This window comes from Geotrypetes seraphini, chromosome 4 (genome assembly GCF_902459505.1).
Source record: "Geotrypetes seraphini chromosome 4, aGeoSer1.1, whole genome shotgun sequence".
NCBI lineage: Eukaryota > Metazoa > Chordata > Amphibia > Gymnophiona > Dermophiidae > Geotrypetes > Geotrypetes seraphini.
In genome coordinates this window covers 143,209,332-143,235,206 of record NC_047087.1, presented here as the reverse complement: position 1 = coordinate 143,235,206, position 25,875 = coordinate 143,209,332, and the positions used below count along the sequence as shown (strand labels likewise).

General features: G+C 44.7%; 1 protein-coding gene across 1 annotated transcript in view; it reads right to left on the bottom strand.

Moving 5' to 3' along the window:
* ARL2BP (ADP ribosylation factor like GTPase 2 binding protein) overlaps positions 1 to 25,875 on the bottom strand; it is a 145,369-nt gene that overhangs the window by 108,261 nt on the left and 11,233 nt on the right. The window contains exons 2-3 of the mRNA XM_033940900.1: positions 21,592 to 21,646; positions 20,278 to 20,339 (exon numbers count right to left, since the gene is read on the bottom strand). Coding sequence (XP_033796791.1) covers positions 20,278 to 20,339; positions 21,592 to 21,629 — 100 coding nt within the window. The 5' untranslated portion in view covers positions 21,630 to 21,646. The remainder of the gene's footprint in view (positions 1 to 20,277; positions 20,340 to 21,591; positions 21,647 to 25,875) is intronic.

The window sequence follows — 25,875 nt, the reverse complement described above, 5'->3', positions numbered from 1 at the left end:
TCGGATCCTGTAACCCATTAGATTCAAGGAAGTACACTATCCTTTCTTTTAGCAACACTTCCATTATTTTTCCAACAACTGAAGTGAGGCTCACCGGCCTGTAGTTTCCTGCTTCATCCCTGTGACCACTTTTATTTCCTAGTGTAGAATCAGCTAGTATTGGCCCATTAGAAATTTCAGATATTGCCTTGTTTGGTTGGATCTCTCGTTTGGAGGGTTGTCAGGAACCCATCCTCAGTGGCATTTCTCTGCTTATTTGCATGGTGATCATGACTTTCAAGCCTATTAACAGACAAAATGGGACAAATTTCTGCAGTTTAATGGTCAACATTTAGCTGAACCTGGGCTTTTTTGGGATACTGCAAAGGTGGTTCTTAGAGAGGACATCATAGCTTATGTCTCTGCTTGTAAGAAGCGAATTTCAAAGGGCATCATTTATCTAGAACAACAATATATTAATTTAAAGGCCCGATACTTGAAACTTCCCTCTCCTCACCTACAGGTGGAGCTCCACGTGGCTCAGGTGACGCTCAACTCTTTACTTCATGAACGTACCAAAAAAATCTTTGTTCTACCGTAAATTTTAATATTATCGTTATGGGAATATGATGTGAAAAATGTTGGCGACTAACTAAGAATTGGCAAGGTAATAGGTATATTTCTCAGTTGAAAAGTGATTCTGGCACTTTACATACTCGACAGGTGGATATTGTGGATGTCTTATCACCACTTCTCAACCTTCTACTCTGGTCCCAATCCTTGTCAGGGCTCTGATGTACTAGATCACAGTTCTTCAACCGCCGGTCCACAGGAAATTTTTGCCGGTCCGCGCAGGGCCGGCAAGATTGACTTACTTCAACTTCCTGCCGGTCCACGCAGGGCCGGCAAGATCAACATCTGAAGTCTGCGCTAGAGAGCTGCACGGAAACGACGGGCATCCCGCGGGTTCCCCCTTCGGGTCATGGGGATCCCGTGGGGATGCCCCATAGGGTCGCGGGGATCCCGTGGGGACGCCTCCGAGGGTCGCGGGGTTCCTGCGGGGCTGGATGTACTCAGTCGCGTGGCTCTTCTCCCTACCTGCTCTGCTTGCAGCACAGAGTCGAACGGAAGTCTTCCCACGTCAGCGCTAACGTCGGAGGGGAGGGAGGGCTTAAACAAAGCCCTCCCTCCCTCCCTCCGACGTCAGCGCTGACGTCGGGAAGACTTCCGTTCGGCTCTGTGCTGCAGGCAGGGCAGGAAAGGAGAAGAGTAGCCTCGCGGCTCGAGTGGCATACCAAGGGAGGGGGTGTGCGGTCCGCCCCAGGTGCAGCACAGCCGGCCAGGTCCCCTTGCTTTTATGACGCTTCCCCGACCGACAACAGCCCCGGTCCGACAAACCTCCCTGCTTTGTAGCCGCAAATCTAAATTACCTTCTTACAGCAGCTGTAAGAAGGTAATTTAGATCCGCGGCTACAGGGCAGGGAGGTTTGTCCGACTGGGCCTGTTCTGTTGTCGGTTGGGTGGGGAAGCGCCACAAAGGTAAGGGGCAGGGAGGGAGAAAGTGAGGAAAGGTGGAGTGGAGAAGAAAAGACGCTTAAGGGAAATGGGTAAAACTGAGGGGGAAGGACGCTGAAAGCACTGGGGAAGACAAAGGGGTGGAGAAGAACGCTGGAAGGCCATGGGGAAGGCGGGGTGGGGGGTGGGAGAAGGACGCTGAAAGGCCATGGGGAAGATGGGGGGGGAGGACGTTGAAAGGACATGGGGAAGACAGAGGGGGGAGAAGGACACTGAAAGCACATGTGGAAGACAGAGGGGGGAGAAGGACACTGACAGGACATGGGGAAGATGGGGGGGGAGAAGGATGCTGAAAGGAAATGGGGAAGAGAGAGTGGGGAGAAGACGCTGGCAGGGAAGAAGACAGAGATGCCAGACTATGGGGGGAGCGGAGGGAAGAAGATGGGTGCCAGACCAATTTGGAAGGGGGGAGAAAGGGAGAGGCACAGTAACAGAGCAAATGGAAGACGCAGAGGGAAGAGAGACAGTGGACGGAAGGAATTGAATGAGAACATGAGGAAAGCAGAAACCAGGCAACAAAGGTAGGAAAAGAATTATATTTCTTTTTTTTTTTGCTTCAGGATAAAGTAGTATATTAGTTGTGTTGATAAAAATTTATAAACATTAGAGGCTCTGGTAGAAACCTGTTTACAAAGTATGTATTCTTCCCAATTAATATTTCCAAATTAATAAAGTCTTTTTGCTTATTTGTAAATGGGTTTCTACCAGAGCCTTTAATTCAGTAGCATAATTAAATGAAATAACTATTTCTGAAGTTTATAGGGACGGGCGGGGACGGAGGGGATTCCTCGTGGGGACGGGTGGGACTTTGGCGGGGACGGGTGGGATTTCTGTCCCCGTGCAACTCTCTAGTCTGCGCTGGGCCGGAGAGATCTTGGGGAGCCTCTGACAGTGGCTTTCTCCCCTCTCTGCAGCTCTCCTTTACTTCCCAGCGCAGCGATTCACGAAGGCAGCCTCGGGGCTTTTGCTGAGTCGCGGCTGCCTCTGATGATGCAACTTCCTCTTTCCTTAGAGGCGGCGCGACCCAACAAAGGACCGGAGGCTGCCTTCCTGAATTGCTGCGCTGAGAAGTAAGAAGAGCTGCTGGGAGGGGAGAAAGCCACTATCAGAAGCTGCTGGGCAAGGGAAAAAAAGGGCTGCTACTGGAGAGGGAGGAGAAGAAGAGATGCTTCTGGGAGGGGAGGAGGGAAAGGAATCTGGGAAGCTGCTGGGCAAGGAAAAAAAGGGACAGCTGCTTCTAGAGAGGGAGAAGGAGAAGGAGAGATGCTTCTGGGAGGGGAGGAGGGAAAGGAATCTGGGAAGCTGCTGGGCAAGGAAAAAAAGGGACAGCTGCTTCTAGAGAGGGAGAAGGAGAAGGAGAGATGCTTCTGGGAGGGGAGGAGGGAAAGGAATCTGGGAAGCTGCTTGGCAAGGAAAAAAAGGGACAGCTGCTACTGGAGAGGGAGAAGGAGAGATGCTGCTGGGAGGGGAGGAGGGAAAGGAATCTGGGAAGCTGCTGAGCAAGGAAAAAAAAGGACAGCTGCTACTGGAGAGGGAAAAGGAGTGATTCTGCTGGGAGGGGAGGAGGGAAATGAATCTGGGAAGCTGCTGGGCAAGGAAAAAAAAGGGACAACTGCTACTGGACCTGGAGGGAAGGAGAAGGAGAGATGCTGCTGGGAGGGGAGGAGGGAAAGGAGTCTGGGAAGCTGCTGGGCAAGGGAAAAAAGGGACAGCTGCTACTGGAGAGGGAGAAGGAGAGATGCTGCTGGGAGGGGAGGGAGGGAAGAGAGTTACTGCTGGACAGGAGGAGGAGGGAAGGGAGAATGAAAAAAGGAAGGAAACAGCTGGCAGAGAGATTAGAGGAGGGGAAGGGTAGACACAGGCATAAGAAAGTAGAGAGATTGATGATAGGAAGGGGTCAGCAGAAAAATAAGCAGAGAAGGACAACGATGTTAGATCTGGTGTAGGAGAGATAAAAATGAAGCGAGCAATGAAGCTGGAATGAATCATGTTAAAAGAGAGAGGGGTACAAGCTGGATGGAAAGGGGAGAGGGGCATAGAAAGAAGACAGATACCATATGGAAGGGGGAGAGGACAGACAGTGGATGGAAGGGGCAGACGCTGGATTGAAGAGACAGAGAGGGCAGATGCTGGAAGGAAGAGAGTGAAAAGAAGATTGAAAGCAGAAACCAGAGACGACAAAAGGTAGAAAAAAATAATTTTATTTCTATTTTGTGATTAGAATATATCAGATTTGAAATATATATCCTGCTAGAGCTGGTGTTAGACATAACTGGGGACTGCAAAACCCAGGAAGTGCTTCTTTAGCTTCCAACTGGCTTAGGGCGCTCTCTGACCAGGGGGCAGTTGCCCTAGTTGCACTCCCCTAAAACTATTCCTGTCATGTGTGATTGCAGTATTCTGTTAGCATGATATTTCTGTAATAATTTGGCTTGTTCAGTTTTCTTGATAGTAGAGGGGATATATGTGAAGGGGAGGGGAGACAGGGGTTTTGTTGATCCTTGCTCTGAATTATTTGTATTTATAAAATGACAATTGTACAGAATATTGTTTCTTTTTATACTTTAATAAAATACATTCAATATAAAATCATAACTGAGGCTTGTGTGGATGGGATCAGATGATTTGTGGGGACCGAGCTCGCGGAGATGGGGCGGAAACGGGGTTTTTAAATTTTAGTCCTAGTAGTTTGTCGGTCCACAAAATAATTCTTTTTTTTCTGCCGGTCCACGGGTGTAAAAAGGTTGAAGAACACTGTACTACATTACTTGGAAGATGTGGCATTGCCGAAATTTACAGAGGCTCAGCGCTTGGCTTTGAATGGACCGGTCCAGGGGCAGGAGATCCAGAAGATGATTAAGCATTTAAAATCTTGCACTGCTCCTGGGCTAGATGGTTTTTCCCCAGAGTTTTATAAACTGTTGTTCTTACAAGTGTGTGGTCCTTTGGCCGATTATTATACCACGGCTTTGGACAAGGGAATCTTTCCTGCATACGCTAATGATGCCACGATTACTTTGATTCCGAAACTGAACAAACCTCGGGATGCAGCTAAGGCCTATGACCAGGTCAATTGGCACCATTCAGTTCAAACCCTAGAGCATGTGGGGTTGGGAGGCTGGTTTCTACACTCTCTTTGGACTTTATATACGGCCCCTAGAGCTTCAGTTTTGGTGAATGGTATCTCTACCCCTAGTTTTCCAATAGGATATGGGACGCATCAGGTGTGCCCTCTTTTAAGAACATAAGAATTGCCACTGTTGAGTCAGACCAGTGGTCCATCATGCCCAGCAGCCGCTCATGCGGCGGCCCACTATTGTTTTTGCTGTACCAGGAACCATTCTTGCGCACATTACAAAAGGATGATGAGTTGGTAAGCCTCTCGGAAGGGAACTTTCAGTTGTGGGTTTTAGTATTTGCGGATGATTTGTTACTTACGTTGGCTGAGCCCTAGAGATCTTTGCGAGCTTTGGAAATTCTTGATGAGTTCCACATATACTCTGGGTTAACCTTGAACAGACAAAAATCATTAGTACTTCCTTTGCAAACTGAAGTTAGAGATAAATGGATAGGTCCATTTCCTTTAGCGTAGGCTCCTACCCAACTAAGGTATCTGGGGATTATACTGCCATAAGATTTATCCCATCTTTATAGATTGAATATAACTTCTTTGTTGACTAAAACGACACAAAAACTGCTTGGCATGCTTACCCTGTGTGTCATTATGGGGTACAATTGCATTATATAATATGATGATTGTACCTCTGTGGCTTTATGTACTCCAGACCCTACCATTGTTAATTCAGCATAGACACTTAGGCCTAGATACACTAAACTCATCAGTCCGGATCGTTGTTGGGTGATTCGTGGCCGGGTTCTGCCGGGCGATTGATTCACTAAAGAGTCCTTATTTGCATGTGCGGATCAGATGCACGACCCACGGATCGCTGCAGAACGATCATGACGCATGTGCAGGCCTTCTTGGTTGGCTATAGATGCAATCCGTTCATGCGCTTGCTCTCCGCACAAGTGAGATCAAAACAAAGGGTATAGATATGCAGCTCCCAAAAGGAATCAAATTTGTGCAGGCAGAATGGAACAGATCACACTTTGAAGCCAGACTACGGAACAGAACAAGTTTTAAACCCGCAGGTTAAAACTGCGGGTTAAAACCACGGGCTCACAGAGAGGCAGGGTGGCAGAGAGGAGAGCAGGGCGGCAGAGAAAAGGGAGATTTCAGGGCGGCAGAGAGCAGGAGAGTCAGCAAGTACAGTAGTGACTGGTCCTCAGAAGTTGCTTCATTTAGGATCGGCGAACCCTGCTTCCGTTTAGTGAATCGATGGCTTCCTACTTATGCATGGAACGGATCAGATCAAAGATTGATCGCACAGTTGATTGGGGGAACAATCGGGTCAGGAAACAATTTCAAAACCATTGGGCGGAAACGGAAGTGAATGGCTGGTTAGCAAGTGAACTCACCCAGACTCCACGTTGACAAGGAGCAAGATAGCATGCTACCCCACTGAACGCTAATTGCATCAAAGCGCAAGGAAATTTTCTCTGAAGTTCTTGAGTTATCCTTACCGAAAGTACGAAAAAAGAGGAGAGTGACTGAGCATTACCCCCATAGAAATGCAAGAAAACTGCCTTTGCACTGTTCTTATCGTGAGTATACAAGCTGTGAGGCGGAGAACGCGGACCGCAGAGGAGAGTGCCCTGAGTCTGGAAGTGAATGTTTGATTAGCATCTGAACCTACCCGCATCATATACCAATGAAGTGAAAATCAGTGAGCTGCCCCGCTGAAACCAAACTCTGCAAGAAAGAGGGAGGACTGCCTCTGTGACGCCATTGCTGCGAGCGTGCAGGCTGAAGAGGAGGACGCCCTGTACTTGAAATATCCTGGTAAGCCCTAGCAGGGGTGGAGAGGAGCAACAGCCCCGTGGCATTTCTGCCGCGAGAGCGAGCAGCGGAGGAAGGTATTCTTCCCCTGACGGATCTTAGCGGACCCTGTTGGGAGTGTGGAGGTGGAAGAGGAGGGCGCCCTGTGCTCAAGAGACCAGGACGAACCCTGGAAGAAGTGGAGAATGCCCTGTATCTGGCGGATCACGGCGAGCCTTGTCGGAAGCAGAGAGGAGCAGACAACCCTGTGGCATTTTGGCTGCGTGTGTGAACAGCAGAGAACAGTGCTCTCCCTCAAAACAGACCCAGTCGGACCCCGCTAGGAGCGGATAGAAACATAGGACTGGAGGTGAGACTTGACTTTTGGGAATCCATTATGAAGAGAGAGATTGTGGTGTGATTTGTTGGCCCTATCTCTGGGATAGTGAGCATTTTTGCTGATGGGAGATTGTGGCCAGAACCTCCAGGCAGTGGGTTTTTTTTTTTTTTTAAGGCCTCTTGATTGGGCCGGAGGTTTGAAACTCTGCCTTTTCTTAATATATGGTGATCCAGTTGACATTGTTTATCTGGATTTTCAGAAGGCATTCTACAAAGTTCCACATGAACAACTACTTCGGAAGATTGCGAGTCATGGAATTGAGGATGAAATACTCACGTGGATCACAAACTGGCTGGAGCATAGGAAACAGAGTGGGGATAAATGGACAATACTCGGACTGGAAGAGCGTCACCAGTGGGGTGCTGCAGGGCTCGGTGCTTGGACCTGTGCTCTTCAACACCTTTATAAATGATCTGGAAATTGGTACGACGAGCGAGGTGATTAAATTTGCGGACGATACTAAGCTATTCAGAGTAGTGAAGACGCAGGAGGATTGCGATGATCTGCAACGTGACATAAACATGCTAGAGAAATGGGCGGCGACATGGCAAATGAGGTTCAATGTGGATAAGTGTAAAGTGATGCATGTCGGTAACAAAAATCTCATGCACGAATACAGGATGTACGGGGCTGTATTTGGAGAGACCTCCCAGGAAAGAGATTTGGGAGTTCTGATCGACATGTCGATGAAACCGTCTTGGGAGTTCTGATCGACATGTTGATGAAGCCATCTATGCAATGTGTGGTGGCGGCGAAAAGGGTGAACAGAATGCTAGGAATGATTAAAAACAGATCGGAGAGGGTTATCATGCCGCTGTACTGGGCCATGGTGCGCCCTCACCTGGAATACTGCATCCAGTACTGGTCGCCGTACATGAAGAAGGACACAGTACTACTCGAAAGGGTCCAGAGAAGAGCGTCTAAAATGGTTAAGGGGCTGGAGGAATTGACGTACAGTGAGAGATTGAAGAAACTGGGCCTCTTCTCCCTTGAAAAGAGGGGACTTGATCGAAACGTTCAAAATACTGAAGGGAATAGACTTAATAGATAAAGACAGACTGTTCACCCTTTCCAAGGAAGGGAGAATGAGAGGGCACTCTCTAAAGTTGAAAGGGGATAGATTCCGTACAAACATAAGGAAATTCTTCTTCACCCAGAAAGTGGTGGAAAACTGGAACGCTCTTCCGGAATCTGTTATAGGGGAAAACACACTTCAGGGTTTCAAAATTAAGTTGGACAAGGTCTTGCTAAACTGGAATATACGCAGGTGAGGCTGGACTCATTTAGAGCACTGGTCTTTGACCTGAGGGCCACCGCGTGAGCGGACTATTGGGCAGGATGGACCACTGGTCTGACCCAGCAGCGGCATGTTCTTATCTGGAGTAAAGATATGGGGAAGATGCAATAATGCACCCAACAAATGGAACTTAACAATAATTAACAAATTAATAGATCTGTTCTTACACTGGGGGAAACATCTTTGAGATGAAGATCTAAATATTTATATCAAGTCAAGCATAAGAATAGCAAATAATAAAAGTGGGATTAAGCCAATTTAAATTGGTGAGAGAATCAACAAATTGTTGGAATATTTAATATCTGGAAGCGAAATAATTCCTGTAATATGGCTAATAAAAAGCTAGACCTGACCTTAAAGCATCTGTCTACTGTGCAGAAGAACTAGAGGAAGCGTTGATACCTAAACAGACTCTCATCATCCAAGAAGAAGCTGAACCAAATATATGTGGCAAAGAAACAACTGAAACTTTAGAACCTCCTCTGGTTGAATTAGTACCAGCCAGTAAAGGAGATTTACAATGGATGGCTGATACTAAACTTTCATTAGCAGTATTTACCTCAGATATTAAAGTTAATATTGATGGTCTGTATAAAAAAATGGATGATATGAGTCAGAATCTCCAGGAATTTGAAGAACGGATTATCTCACATGATCAGGAGATTGCGGAAATACAAAAACATTGTAAACTTCGCAACAACTAACCTGAACAACAAAGCCACCAAGGAAGTTAAACTAAACTAAAATTTAGCTTTATATACCGGGTCTTCAGCCAGAAAGGAGCTCGACTTGGTCAACAGTAACTAAAAAAATACTTTAAAAAATAACAATCAGAAAATATTAATATGACTAGTTTCCAAAGTGTTTGGCAAATAAAATAGTTTTTAAAGATTTATGAAAAAGTTGAAAAGGACCAGGACCCATTAAAATAAGAGGAAGTTCATTCCATAGTAGAGAAAATTTGAAAACCAAGGATTGACTAGTTAGAGGAAAGACAAGACCAGACCTCTTCTGGAACATAGTTGAGAATACCTTAATCCCCCCTTCAGACTGCACTACGGCTATGCTAACAAGCTGGAACCAATCCATCAACAATTTAAATACTCTCACCCCCCTTCATCCCCACAAAACAAAACAAAATCATAATTCCCCCTGGTTCACCAAATCACTGAGATCTGACAAACAACTATGCAGGCGATTGGAAAGGAAATGGTGGAAGAGAGGCACACAAGAACTCAGAACACAATGGTGTAAGGCAATAAACAAATACAAATCCAACATAGCAGAGACCAAGAAAAACTACTACGCCAGCAAATTAGGTACCAAAACGTTGGACAATAAAAAGCTATTTCACCTGGTGTGACAACTCATAACTGTATCGAAACAAGAATCCACTGGACACCCCAACAAAATCACAGCTCAAGAACTAGCAGACTTCTTTCTCAACAAAATCAAAAATGTTCAGTCTGAGGTAACCAAAGCTTTCACCACCGAGACACACACTCTTTGACACGTCACAACTCTTCACTGAACCCACCAAAGCTGATCAAATCTGGGCTTCATTCTCCAACCTATCCATCCCTGACCCAAAAAACTACTATCCAAATTGTCCGTAAACTGCAGCCCTCTAGACAACTGTCTCTCTTATCTCCTTACTATCGTTCCTGAACAGATCACCATCTGGATCACCAACCTCCTAAATAACTCCCTAAACCAAGGCCACTTTTCCAGAAACAATGGGTAAAATAGCACTCACCCTTATACTAAAATCACCAAAGGCAGATCTCTCCTCAGCCTCAAACTATAGACCCATCACAGGCATACCCATCCTGACAAAAATCATTGAGACCCACGTGTGCAATCAGCTCGCATCCTACATTAAACAACTCTCATGCCTCCATCTATCCCAATACGGATTCCGTCAACAACACAGCACAGAACTTCTCCTCCTTACTTTGATCACAAAAACCAAACAATTGTTCAGTACAAGATGTCAAGCAATACTCCTCCAATTTGATATTTCAGCAGCCTTCGATTCAGTAGACCACCACCTACTACTAACAAAACTGTCAGAAATTGGCATAACAGACACAATGCTAAGATGGTTCTCATATTTCCTACAAAACAGGGAATACATCGTCAAAATGAACGGAGAGATCTCCAACCCCTGGAGAGCATTCTATGGCATGCCACAGGGTTCCCCACTCTCCCCCCATCCTATTCAACCTCTTCAAGAGCTCTCTTGGTAACATCAAATTTGAAGACGAAAGCATATTGTCCTACACAGATGATATCTTTCTCCTTATTCCCATAACCAACAATCACTTGGACATCACATAATATTGAAAGAATCCAAATCTGGGCAACTACCAACAAACTAAAATTAAACACAACTAAAACCAAAGTTCTATACTTCCACACACCTCAACAGACGGCACCAACAAGTATCACTCTTCAATCGGGCAAGACCCTACCTGTAGAAGAATCCTCCCAAATCCTAGGTTGCATACTGGATTCCACACTTACCCAGGAACCACAAATCTCCAGTCTCCGAAAGAAATCCCTCTACACATTGAGACAACTAAGATTAATTAGACCATACTTTCACCCACACCACTTCGCCTTAATTATACAAATGATGATACTACCACAACTGGACTACTGCAACTCCATCTACATGGGAATCAACACGACTCTAATCCACAAAATACAACTCATCCAAAACACCGCTGATAGGCTAATCTTCAACCTGAGAAAATATGACTCGATTACAGCCTTCACCAGGCAACTGCACTGGCTACCCATCCCATCACGAATAACCTTCATGTATCATTCACTGTATACTTTACAGAAACTCTGTGGCTCCTCTCATCCAGCTCTTCTCCAAGGCATGGTCTTCTTCCCGCAGAACCCTCAACAGAATACTTCTAAATCTCCCTTCCACAAAAAATCTTCAATACAAACGTATTTTCCACTCCATGCTCACCTTGCTAGGTGTAAAAACTTGGAATAACCTTACTGAAACGACCAGAACAGAACCTAACCACACCATATTCTGGAAGAAACTGAAAACTCATCTATTTGACACTTAATCACCTGTATCCTCTCCTTCACTCTCCACTCCTCTCCCTACCCCTCTCCTACCCACCTCTTCTCTTCTCCCTCCCCTCCTCCTCTATATAAGTCACCTTGAGCCTACCTAGGTATGAGCGACACAAAAATAGATTAGATTAGATTTACCAATGGAGGAACTATCCCTTAAGGTTGAAGATGGAGAAAACAGAGCAAGGTGAAATAATCTGCGATTTCGTGGAATCCCCTAATCAGAAGAACTTAAAGATCCAATGACTTTTATACAATCTCTATGTCATAAATTCTTAAAAATGGAAAATCCTGAAGCAGATTTGCACTTCAGGTGATTGAGGCCAGCAGCATGCCTGATTTTAAGGCCAAATGGGATAGACACATGGGATCTATTCTCAGAGAAAGGTAGGGGAGGGTCATTGGGGTGGGCAGACTAGATGGGCCGTGGCCCTTATCTGCCGTCTATTTCTATATTTCTATGTTTCACGTAAAGCTGAGAGGCAGCACGGAAAACTGTCCATTTATTGTGGAATAATGTAAAAGTGGAAATATTTGCAGATATTTCTTCAGCTACTCTGAAACGTCGTCGAGACTGCTGTGAAGTCACTAGATGTCTGCAGCAAAATAACATTCGCCATAAATGGCATTATCCATTTGGAATCTCTTATGTTGGATAATAAGCAATATAAAGTAACATCAGCCTCGGAGGCCCAACAGCTACTTGTACAAGCCAAACTCTGGACTAATGAGGGAGAAAAACAACCCTCATCCATGGGGCCGCAAAACCAGAGATGGCATAGAACGGACCAAAAGAAGCGACTACAAAGACAAGCTGAATAAAATTGATAGCATAAATAATGAGAAAAATTAATAATAAACTGAACAGTCAATAGTTGAAATGGGGTAGATAATTGATAAGGCATTGAGTAACCGAGACAGGGCTAATCTTTTTCGACCCTGATATCTGGAAGTGGACCTGACCCTTGGTCTTCACAACTGGCGACTGGGTCTGGGACTAGAGGTTGGGGACGAGTAGAATATGGATGGGTTGGGGTGAGGGATTTGGGAGATAATTGGGTGGGAGGATGTGTGCAGAGGGAGTTATGTATGAGATATGAGTGGTGGGAAGATGTAATCTAGAAGAACAATTGGAAAAATATATTTTATAGAGTGTATTTATAGCAATTTCTTGTTTAGTATATGGTTGAACAAGTATTTATGTCCCTAAATGTTTGGGGACAAACTCCCAGCATAAGCAACAACTTTACTTTTAAGAGGCTGGTAGAGTTAAGATGGCTATTGGTTTCTTACAAGAAATGCACTTAGTACCAGCTCATGAAAAGTTTTTTACACATGCTCACTATAAAGAAATTTATTTTGCTTCCAATAAATTGAAATCTAAAACTAATGGAGTAGCTATTGTATTTGCTAATTATATGTCTGTGGATATTAGAGAGGTGGTTCGTGACAAGGAAGGGATAACACCTGTTACGGTAAGTAACTGTGCTTTATCCCAGGACAAGCAGGCAGCCTATTCTCAACCTGTGGGTGACCTCCAAGCTAACCAGGATGGGATGGTGGGAGTATTGGCAATTCAGGAGAATAAATTTTGTAATACTGTCTGGCCGAAATGGTCATCCCGTCTGGAAAAAGTATCCAGACAATAATGAGAAGTGAAAGTATGAACCAAGGACCCAAGTGGCAGCTTTGCAGGTTTCCTCAATAGGAGTAGATCTAAGGAAAGTTACTGAAGCCGCCATGGCTCTTACTTTGTGGGCTGTGCCTCGACTCTGTAGATGCAGTCCAGTCTGAGCATAGCAGAAAGAGATGCAAGCTGCTAACCAGTTGGGAGATAGTGCGCTTGGAAATTGGATGTCCCAACTGGTTTGGAGCGAAGGAGAGAAAAAGTTGAGGAGCAGATCTATGTGGTTGAATGCGTTACAAGTAGAAAGCCAAAGCACGCTTACAGTCCACAGTATGCAGAGCCATTTCTCCAGGATGAGAATGAGGCTATGGAAAAAACACTGGAAGTACCATTGATCTGTTGAGAGAAAATTCTGAAACCACTTTAGATAAGAATTTAGCATGAGTACGGAGGACCACCTTGTCATGATAGAATACTGTGAAAAGGTGGGTCCGCTAGTAAGCTTGTAGCTCACTGACCTTGCGAGCAGACGTAAGAGCAATGAGAAAAAAAACACTTTCCAAGTGAGATAGTTAAGATGAGCCGAATCCATTAGTTCAAAAGGAGGCTTCATCAATTGAGCAAAGAACAACATTGAGATCCCAAACCGCTGTAGGAGGTTTGAGAGGTGGTTTGACATTGAAAAGCCCTTTCATAAATCTGGAAACCATAGGATGAGCCGAAAGGGGTTTCCCTTCAATAGGCTGATGAATGGCAGCAATTGCACTGAGATGGATTCAAATGAAAGAGTGGAGGCCTGAAGCAGAGAAGTGGAAGAGATAATCCAAAAGTGAACAGTTTGAAAAGTAATTCTTTTGAAATTTTGCTATTATCTTCTATTTATCATTTGTAAATCATTCCCTGATTATTTAATTGCTGTAAACCGAGTCGAGCCTTCTCAGAATGATGACTCGGTATACAAAGTTATGTTTTAGTTTAGTATATTTTAGGTAGATCAAACAGAAAACAAGTGCATTTCTGACCGTAGGATATTCAAGTGCATAGACTGCAAGTAATGAAGGAGAGGCCCTTGACTCTGTGAAAACAGAGAGGAAAAAATAGGAAGAAGAAAAGGCTCCCTGCTACTGAGTTGAAGGAGAAGGGAGAACTAAAGGTACCTGGGCCACCGAGGAGGAGCTATTAGAATGAGGGTGGCACGTTCCTGGTTGAATGTGACAAATGTCACATTCATTGGAGTTCCTAACTCTGTAAACCGTGCCGAGCTCTACGCTTGCGGAGATGGCGCGGTATACAAACCTAAGGTTTAGTTTAGTTTTAGTAAATGTCATAAGAAGGAATGGAGGAAACAAATAGAGGAACTGAAGCGTCCATTCCCACAAGAAAGTATCTGCCTACAGTTGGTGAGGAAAGCATATCTTGGAGCAGAACTGAGGCAGTGGTAGTGGGGAGACGCAAAGAGATCCATCAGAAGAGTCTCCCACTGAGAAAAAATATGAAGAAGAGGTGACTGAAAGAGCCGCCAGACAATGTCACACTGCTTGACCGTAGATAGCTGTCAGAAAGTTGTCGTGAAGGTCTGCCCAATTCCAAATCTGAAGAATTGCTTGGCAAAGAGGGAGAGCATTGAAGAGCGCTCTGAGTGTCAACTGATTGATGTAACACGGACAATCCGTGTGGACCAAAGACCTTGAGGACGGAGACCATCAAGATGAGGCCCCCAAGTAAAGTTTAAAAAGTCCATCGTGAAGACTAGCCAATGAGGGGGCAGTTGAAACAGCAAGGCTCTGGAGAAAGTATCCACTAGCGAAGAGACTGATTCAACTAAGAAGTCACTGTAATGTATTGAGAGAGTGGATTGAAAGCCTGAGCCCACTGAGATGCCAGGAGTCATTGAAGAATTCTGAGATGAAATCTGGCAAAAAAAAGTCAAAGGAACGGCAGAAGCCATGTGACCTGTAAAAACCATCATGTGACTGGCTGAAATCTAAGTGAGGAAAGACATCCTGCAGCAGAGTTGAAGAAGAGCCCCCTGAGTTGATGAGGAGGGAAGGCTTTGAGTGGTAAAGTGCCAAGGACAGCTCCAATGAACTGCAGAGTCCGAGAGGGGCGTAACTGGGACCTGGGAAAGTGGGCTGCGAACCACAGCATTGTAGGTACCAAGAAGTCTGTTGGATCGTTACAAAAAACCTCCTGAGAGATGAAACTGTGATGAGGCAGTCATCCAGGTAAAGAACACCTGAAAACTATGGCTCCGCAGAGCTGCAGCCACTACAACTAGGCACCTGGTGAACGCTCAAGCCAGACTGAAGGGAGCACTCTGATCCCACCCAAATCTGAGGAACTAATCTAATCTAATCTAATCTAAATCTTGGGTTTATATACCGCATCATCTCCGCAGATGGAGCTCGACACGGTTTACATGGTTAGGGAAGGAACGGAACTCCAGTGGAATTATATAAGTATGAGAGAAGAGAGGTTGGTGTGAGAGTGCCAGGAGCGGGACGGGGTTACGTTCTGGAGAAGAGCCAGGTCTTCAGATGCTTACGGAATGGTAGAAGGGGGCTCAAATTGCGGAGAGGGGAAGGGAGACTGTTCCAGAGCTGAGTGATTCTGAAAGGGAGGGAAGAGCCAAGTTTACCAACAAGGGAGATGCCTTTTAAGGAGGGGTAGGATAGTTTTAATTTTTGAGTGGATCTAGTGGAGGTTGGATTTGAGGAATTCCAGGATAGAGGGATAAAAGGAGGAAGGATACCGTGGAGGAACTGCGAGAGGCTGGGGAAATGTAAGCCTCATGAGATCCAGAAAGCAAAACAAAGCATGCTGAGTCAAAAGGAGATACATGTATAAGAATGCCCAAGACAGCATTCAAAAGGAGTGGTATGAAAGAAGAATTGGAAAATAGGTTGCAGATTTCCCAATTCCTTTGAAATACGGAAGGACGGGGAAAAATTGCTATGCTCTAACATTACAAAGGAACATGCTTGATGGACAGAGGCAATGCGACGGATTGGAAGGATATTCTCCTTAAGGACTGGTGGCCCTGATTGAAATGGAGAGAATAATCTGCAACGAGCAGAGAGATGACCCAGAGATCTGATAGAAAGAACTCCCAAAGGTCAGAAAAAAATGAAAACGACTCTCCAAGGGAGAGGAAAGGACAGAGCGAGACCAATGAGGGTCTTGCTCTGGTGGTGAAAAAGACTGAGAGGTGAGTAGAAGGCACCTTCTGAGGAAAAACAAAAACGGCTGGTAGGTCTGAAGGCCGTAGAAGGCTTAGACAATGTAGAAGGAAGCAATTGCTCATGCTCAAATAAGCAGTGGGAGCTGCTGTAAGAAAACAGTGAAGAATTCATCGCCGTGGCAATGAAAAGAGACCAGATGCTTTGGTAACAGCTGGTTCATGACTAAAAAACAGAGCCCAGCAAGACACCGCATCGCCACTGAGAAGGCAATGACTCGAGAGGAGCGAGGCAAGGCATAGGATAAAAAGTGCAAAGAAAAGTGGGCAAATTGCGGTGCGACACCAGTAACTTATGACGTAGATGATGGTCACACTTGTCCAAGGACTTGCTCCTACTGCCAGAAGGGACTGTGGCATAAACATCAGCCGGACTTGATATGATTAAAGAAGTGGCCACAGAAAAAGATTTCCCAAAGGTCTTACAGTGGACCATCCTGGATTGAGATTCCGAATGCGCCTGCCCAGCAGGAATGGAATATGATGACTCAAAATGCCCGTGGAATGTGTGAGGAAGAAGACCATAAATGGACAATATGAAAGACTTATCGAGAGGAGACGACATACAAGAGTTGTCTGAATAAACTTTGGAGTGTTTGGAATCAGACTGCAACAAGATGTCCAGATCCTGAAGAATAGGAGCCAGGTCTGAAGAAGGAGGAGCTCGTGACTTTGAGCCGTTGTGCCTCGCTGAGAGCGAGGTGGAAGCCTCCGTGGAGTACTGATACCTGAGATCTGAATCAGGAAAAGAATGCTTTGCAGGCACAACAGATAGCTTCGACAAAAAAGGTGGAGGCCTCAAAGAGCCTCCATGCCTGAAGAATCGAGGCATCGAGAGGAGAACCTGGGGCTCGATGTGTACCTCAACATAAAATGCAGAGAGCAGTGCCTCGAATCATGGTCTCATGATCGAGGGAGGTCAGACCCGGAAGATGAATGTCGAGAACTAGCCTTATGCCTCGAAAAGGGCAATGCTTTATGTGAGGAAGAAGGGCTATCAATTGGAGGTCGAGGATGAGATACCAAAAAGGATTCAGCTCCTTGTGACGAGGTGTCTCGAATCTCTCTTCAGGACTCAGGTCCTTGCATAAAGTGTATAGATGGAGATCGAGGCACTCTGAAGGACTCGACTCCTTGTCTAGAGTGGGAAGCTCCAGGTGGAGGCACTCTCAAGGACTCGACTCCTTGTATAGAGTGTGTAGAGTGATCTTGAGGCACTCTGAAGGACTCAACTCCTTGTCTAGAGTGTATAGGTCTAGATCAAGGTACTCTGAAGGACTCGACTCCTTATATAGTGTGTAGGTCCAGGTCAAGGCACTCTGAAGGACTCGACTCCTTGTCTAGAGTGTGCAGAGTGATCTCGAGGCACTCTCAAGGACTCGACTCCTTGTATAGTGTGTCTAGAGTGATCTCGAGGCACTCTCAAGGACTTTGTATAGAGTGTGTAGAGTGATCTTGAGGTACTCTCAAGGACTTGACTCCTTGTATAGAGTGGGTAGGTTGAGCTCGAGGCACTCCCAAGGATTCAACTCCTTGTATAGAATGTGGAACTTCAGCTTGAGGCAGTCTGGAGGAGTCTACTTGTGATGTTGCTGAGTGCCCAGGCTGGACGGCAGGAAGCAGAGTCGAGACAGGAGTAAAGTGGGTAAGCATGTTACCGAACTCCTGATGCAGACTGGACTGAAGCATATGCTGCAAAATTGGCATCGAGATCAGGGAAACTGGTACAAATGGTGCGGAGGTAGACTCCAAAGACGAGGAAGGATGAAGCCTCAAGTTGAAGACAGGCAGTGTCGAAGCCACCTGCTCTAATGGTAGCATGGTCGGAGGAGGCTGCTGAGCTATGAGATCTGAGGGAAACAAAAAAGAAAACGGCTCCTTAGAAAAAGATATAGCAGTTGGACGAGGACTGCCCAATCGAAAAAAGGTGAAGTAAACTCGAGGATGAGATAGAGGACGGAATCCCCGCAGGAGACCTGACTAGTCGAGACTAGGATTGAAATCGGGGTAAGGGCCTTATGGAGTCACAGAGAAGGTACACACACAGGTTTCAAGGATTCCTACAATCCAGAACTTACAGAGTAAAGTTGAACAAAGAAAATTCAGAACCATGGTTCAACCCCTGTGGCGTACCCCAAGGATCTACACTATCCCCAACTCTCTTCAATCTCCACATTGCATCCCTTGGCACCTGCCTGGACAATTTAGGCTTAACCTCCTATAGCTATGCAGACGACATCACCATTCTCCTTCCTTTTGACCAACCAATGTCCTCCATGACACACACACTATACAGGACACTTGAAGCAGTAGCAACATGGAAGAAAAATCACAAACTGAAACTGAACCCAGACAAGGCAAAATTCATTCTCCTCGAAAATAATAAAACCCCAACCATAACAAATGTAGTAATAAACTCAATCACATACCCCATACAACCCACTCTAAAACTTCTAGGAATGATGATAAACAGATGCTGTACTATGCAACCACAAATCAACAAAACAATACAAAAATCATTCGCGGTCATGAAAAACTTGAGGCAAGTTTGAAAATTCTTCGACAGAACACAATTCCAGCTCTTGATCCAGTCCCTAGTCCTACGTCTCCTAGACTACTGCAACATACTCTATCTCCCCTGCCCTGCAACCATGATAAAACAACTACAAACAGTTCAAAACACAGTGCTAAGACTTATCTATTCTCTGAGGAAACATGATCATATCAGGGCGGCATACCTCGACTCACACTGGCTCCCAATACAAGCAAGAGTACAATTCAAATTCTACTGCCTACTATTTAAAACCATAAATGGAGACAGCCCAGCCTACCTAAACAACTGCCTAATCCAAACTACCTCAACCAGAAATAGGAGAACCCACAAACCATTCATGCATCCCCCAATCAGAGATGTCAAACAAAAAAAACTGTACAATGGCCTTCTAGCCACACAAGCAGTAAAACTGGACTACCAACTCTCCAAATTATTGATAACGACCCCAGAATACAAATCATTCAGAAAAGAAACAAAAACCATGCTATTCAAGAAATCCTTGAAGACAAACTAACACTGCAAGACTCATCCCAATTCTCTGAAGCAACTCGCTCTTCTCTTCAATTTCTCTGGAAATGGTCAGATAACTTCTTTTGTAATCCGCCTTGAACCACAAGGTATTGGCGGAAAAGAAATCACTAATGTAATGTAATTCCTAGTGTCTTGTTTGCTTTTTTGGCCACCGCCACACATAGGGCAGGTTTCAGCATATTGTCTACGATGACACCTAGATCTTTTTCTTGAGCGCTGACCTCTAAGGTAGACCCTAGCATCTGGTAACAATGATTTGAATTATTCTTCCCAATGTGCATCACTTTGCATTTGTCCACATTAAATTTCATCTGCCATTTGAATTCACAGCCTACCAATTTCCTAAGGTCTGCATATTTAATCATCTCACTCGTTGTTCCAATTTCCAAATCATTTATAAATAAATTAAATAAAACTGGTCTCAGTATAGATCCCTGCCATTTAATCCTACCCTCTGTTTTCTGTCCAATAACCAATTCCTAATCCACAACAAAACATTGCCTCCTAAACCATGACTCTTTAATTTTCTCAGAAGCCTTGTATGAGAAACTTTGTCAAACACTTTCTGAAAATCTAGATACACTACATCAACTGGCTCTCCTTTATCCACCTTTGTTCATACCTTCAAAGAAACATAGCAAATTGGTGAGGCAAGACCTCTTTTGCCTGAATCCATGCTGACTCTATCCTTTTAAACCATATTTGCCTCTGTGTTCTGTAATTTTATTTTTTATAATGGTTTCAACTATTTTTCCTGTCACTCGTCAGGCTCACAGCCCAGAGTGAGGGCATGCGGAGCATAGAAAGGTAAATGAGGCTCTCTATACCAGATCTCATGAACAGAGATACATAACCTACAGGTTCAAGAATGATGTGCCTATTTATAGAAAGAAGATTATAAGGTAAGGACCTAATCTTCCCTTGACAGAGACTGTTCATAGCTCCAATTATGGTCCATAAAAGCGTCAATTTACTAAAGTGTGCAATCGCTGATTTTTATTTGGCTCACTAATGTTTTCCAAAGTGGATTACCTACTATATGTGTTTTCTGAATAATCTGCATTTATAGACCAATTATTTTTTATGTAATCTTACCCATTATAATATTTTCTATGTGCCCAATAACTGCATCAAATTCTGCATCAGAAGTAGATGAACTGTAAACAGAAAAATAGATTGTTATTCATCCAAATTATGAATAAAAAAAAAAATCTAAGCACGTCTTACATTAGCAACTGGGAGATAAGTCACTTCTGCTGCAAAAAGCACAGAAGTGACTATGGGCTCCTTTTATCAAGCCACGCTAGCGGTTTAACACGCGTTAAACCGCCAGCCGCGCTAACCGCTACCGCCTCCTCTTGAGCAGGCGGTAGTTTTTAGCCAGTGCGGGGGTTAGCGCGTGATGAAAAGTCACGCACGTTAACCCCGCTAGCGCGGCTTGATAAAAGGAGCCCTAAGGGTCCTTTTACCAAGCTGTGTTAAGTGCTGAAGCGTACTTAAGGTAGAAAAGATAGCTTAACACAGGATGTGTTAGTATTCCATGATAACTTTGGTATGTGCACATCCTATCTGTGTGGAAATTATATTTTGCGATTTTTTTGAGACTGCATGTTGGGGTGGAGAGTTGGTGTTCTTGTGCTAACTAGTTAGTGCATGGTTAACATGGAAGCCCTTACCTCCTCTTAAATAGGTAGTGGTAAGTGTTCCTGCAGGAATTTTTTTTTTTAAATGGCCACAAGCTAAGGTCAACATTAGTGCATGGCCATTAATAAAAATAACAGAAAAATGTTTTTTTATGGCCACAGTAAAAATGGACCTTAACCTGCAGAAAGGTCCTCGCAAAGGCTTTGCAAAGGGACTTTTAAAATATTAGCTCAAAATGCAAGAGAGTCTTTTCTTCAGCTAAATGAAAGCATTGATACAAATACCAAGTAGATCTTGGGTAGTAAAACCAAAAGGTAAATGAAATGACAACAATAAAGTAAGGCATTAGCTGAGCAGAAAACTACCAACAGTTATTCTGAGCATTAACTAATATTTGGGTCCTTTTACTAAGGCGTGCTAACCATTTTAGTGTGCGCTAAATGCTAATGCATCCATAAGATATAATGGACGTGCTAGCATTTAGCGCGCGCCAAAACTGCTAGCACACCTTAGTAAAAGGACCCCACTGTGAAACCAAAAGCCTTTACTGAATTTTAAAATACCTGTACTTGGCACTCATATTCTGGATGACAGAACAGCTGCTCAGAAATTATTCCAAGCACTGAAATGACAGCTATAACCCTTATTGGGGATCTTTTTGAAATAAAGGTGTTTTTTAAATTTTTTCATTTTGCTTTTGTCCTGGTTCTCATGCAATCCCTGCGAAAAACTGTATTCAGATATTGCCATTCATACCATACTTACATAGACACAGCAAAATTTTCCTCTTCCAAACTTTCCATAATTATTAAATCATTCCCTGAAAAGAAATCTGAAAATTAAATAAAGCAGTTACCTTTAAACTTTATCACCTCTACTGCACAATTTGCATTGGCATACTAAATTCACTTTTCTAGATGTTTCTGGAAAAAAAATTATCTTTGAGATCTGGCTTACTGTTTTATGTGTCCCTTTTACTAAAATGCACTAAAAAGTGGCCAGTGCTATCACTAGCATGGGGCTTTCCTGTGTGATGACTACTTTCAGTGTGACTGAAAGACTGTATTTTCAATTTTTTCTATTAACGGCCACAGGCTAATTTGCCCATTAGCTTGTGAGTCCTTACCGCCAAATATTTTCTAAGCGGTAAGGGTTCCCAAACTAATCAGACAGAGGAGAACCCAATCCCCTTTCTCCTACCCCCCCTTTTAAAGGAACTAAAAGCAAAAAGATGTATGACAACTTACTAGCAACACATGCAGCTAAATTGGACCCCACCATCACCAACCTACTGACAGCTTCAACTGACCTCAAGGCTTTCCACAAAGAAATCAAGACCCTACTATTCAAGAAATTCACCCAAATGTCCTAACCCCTTCCTTTTCCCCTCTCGCCCCCTTTTAGCATCCTCACTTCAAAATTGTTTTAGACCTTATGCCTTTAATTGTATTCCTCTTCCTGGAAAAGTCCAGCTATCTTTTTGATGTACTAGATCCAACGTCTTTAATTGTATTTCTCTTCCTGGAAATGTCCAGTTATCTTTTTGATGTAATCCGCTTAGAACTGTAAGGTACAGGCGGAATATAAGCCATTAATGTAATGTAATCAGGTGGCATATGGCAACATGTCCACAACATGACTTCAATATCACCTCTATGCTAATGACTCCCAGAACTACCTCCATACCAGATATCTCTACAGGAATTCCGACATTGCTGCCTGATATCTCACCGCCATCTAAAACTGAATATGGCTAAGACCGAGCTCCTTATCTTTCCACCTAAATCCACCTCTCCCCTCCCTCTGTTCTCTACTTCTGTGGACAACACTCCTCCTCCCTGTCTCATCAGCTCGCAACCTCAGGGTCATCTGCTGCTACAAAACTGGTTAGTGGTCTTTGTCATAAATTATATGGTGACAGACTTAGAGACCTTAATATGTATACTCTGGAAGAAAGACTGTAGAGAGGGGATATGACAGAGATGTTTAAATATCTCTGTGGTGTTAATGTACAAGAGATGAATCTTTTCAAAGGAAGGCAGGCTCCAGAAGGAGAGGTCATAGGATGAAGTTAAGAGGTGAAAGGCTCAGGAATAATTTAAGGAAATACTTCTTTACAGACAGGGTGGTAGATGCATGGAATAATCTTCCAGTAGAGGCAGTGGCGTACCTAGGGTATGTGGCACCCGGGGCCCATCATTTTTTGACACCCTCCCCATGTAAAAAAATATTTTTTGTAATAACCATGAAAAATAAATGGTCATAATAGAAACAGGCACTGAAAATTTTCTTTTATTGAACCTCATATATGTAACCATTAATCCAAACATAAAGCACAGTTACTTACCGTAACAGGTGTTATCCAGGGACAGCAGGCATATATTCTCACATGTGAGTGACGTCATCTACGGAGCCCCAGCGCGGACAGCTTTTCAAGCAAACTTGATTGAAGTTTCAAGTTTGCTACACTGCACCACGCATGTGCATGCCTTCTTGCCCACTAGAGGGCGCATCCCCACCTCGTGGTCCTCAGTTCCATAACCAGCAAAGAAGCCATCCCCGGGGAGGAGGGCGGGTTGTGAGAATATATGCCTGCTGTCCCTGGATAACACCTGTTACGGTAAGTAACTGTGCTTTATCCCAGGACAAGCAGGTAGCAAATTCTCACATGTGGGTGACCTCCAAGCCAACCAAAAAAGGGCAGGTGGGAGGATGGCAATTTAGGAAAACAGGTTACGTAACACCGACTGGCCAAACCGGCCGTCGCTTCTGGACAAAGTGTCCAGACAGTAGTGGGAGGTGAACGTATGAACCGAAGACCAAGTGGCAGCTTTACATATGCCCTCCACAGGAGTAGACCGGAGGAAAGCAACAGAAGCTGCCATAGCCCGGACCTTATGCCCCGTGACTCGACCATGGAGCATGAGACCAGCATGAGCGTAGCAAAAAGAAATACAAGCAGCCAACCAGTTGGACAAGGTGCGTTTGGAAACAGGATGTCCCAACCGATTAGGATCAAAGGACAAAAACAATTGAGGAACCTTCCGATGAGACTTGGTACGTTGGAGATAAAAGGCCAACGCCCTCTTACAGTCAAGCGTGTGAAGCGCCGCCTCACTAGGATGAGAGTGGGGCTTCGGGAAGAACACCGGAAGAACAATGGACTGATTGAGGTGGAAATCAGACACAACCTTAGGCAAAAATTTAGGATGGGTGCGAAGAACCACCTTGTCATGATGAAACACAGTAAAAGGTGGATCCGCAACCAAAGCCTGCAGCTCACTAATCTGACGAGCGGACGTGAGCGCAAGCAAAAAGACCACCTTCCCGCGGCAGAGAACAAAATAAAAGACTAGAAGTTGAGAAAAAAAATTCATGAGCAGAAGAAACTATAAGTCAGCAGCTAGGCTGCAGAAGCAAACTGAGCTGGGAGGGGAGTTAGAGAAGTGACCTCGGAGAGGCTAGAATAGACGCAAGACCCTATGGTGAAGCTTCCAGAGGTTATTGTCCAAGAACTGTAATTGTAGAATTTTGTATACGGTGGATCCATCACAAGTGCTTGAGGCTCACTGACCTGGTGTGCTGACAAAGGCATAATGTAAGATATTTTATTGTGGAAGTAGAGAGTTGTTGAAAAAGAGACTTCATCAAGGTGGAAAGAACATTAAGGTCCCAGGCAATGGTCGAAGGCTTGGCTTAATAAAGGCCTTTCATGAACCCAGAGACCAAGGGATAAACCGGTAGAGGTTTCTTTTCCAACAGAGTGAAATGCACTGATGCACCGAGATAAACTTGTACTGAAGTTGTTTTGAGGCCAGAACTGGAAAAGAACATAAGAATAGCCTTACTGGGCCAGACCTATGGTCCATCAAGCCCAGTAGCCCATTCTCATGGTGGCCAATCCAGGTCCCTAGTACCTGGCCAAAACTCAAGGAGTAGCAACATTCCAGTGTTCTACCTAGGGCCTTTCAGCTGGGCGGTCCGCCCGGGTAATTTAGATGACCGCCCAGCTAAATTCTGCTGCCTCCGCTGTTGCTCAACATAAAAAAAAAGCCGGCTTGAAGATTTCACCTTAGCCCGTAGCGAACTTATGCTCCGGGGCTTTTAACGTGTGTGTGCCGGCTTCCCTTCTCTTCCCTCCGAAACCGGAAGTTATGTCCGGGGGGGGGGGGGGGGAGGAGAGGGAAGAGAAGGGAAGCCGGCACGCACATGTTAGATCCCCGAAGCATAAATTTGCTACGGGCTAAGTCGGGAGACAGGTCGGTGAAGTTTTCCATTTGCTCTTCTTGCTGCCGGGTCCTGCCTACTTTCAGTTTCAGCGAAGGCAGGACCCGACAGCATTTCCCCCAATCGATTGTGATCTTGGGCCGATCAGCCTTCTTCTACGACGGCAGAATTGACATCGGGGAGAGGAATGCTGGTCGGCGCGAAGTAGGGAGAGGTTGGTGGGGGCGGCGGCCAGTGGCTTTGGGGCCTGTTCCCCGATGGCAGTGACATTGGCAGTGGCTTGGGGGAGGGCAAGGAGAAAGAAAGTAAGAGGGCAGGAAGAGAAACAGAAAAAAAGAAAGGGGCATGAAGAGAGAAAGAAAGAAAGAAAGAAAGGGCAGGAAGAGAGGAAGAAAAAGTTGGGGGGAGGGGAATGAGGTCAGGAGGAGAGGAAGCATACAGGCTGAAAGAAGGGAAGAAAGATTGGATGCACAGTCAGAAGAAGAAAGTGCAACCAGAGACTCATGAAATCACCAGACAACAAGGTAGGAAAAATGATTTTATTTTAAATTTAGTGATCAAAATGTGTCTGAATTTATATCTGCTGTCTATATTTTACACTATGGTCCCCTTTTACTAAACCGCAATAGCGTTTTTTAGCGCAGGGAGCCTATGAGCGTCAAGAGCAGCGCTGGGCATTCAGCGCAGCAAACTGCTATCGTGGTTTAGTAAAAAGGGAGGGGGTATATTTGTCTATTTTTGTATGGTTGTTAGTGAGGTGGCAGTGCATAGAGTCATCTGCTTTGACCTCTTTGAGAGAACCCCTGAAAAGGAATGATTATT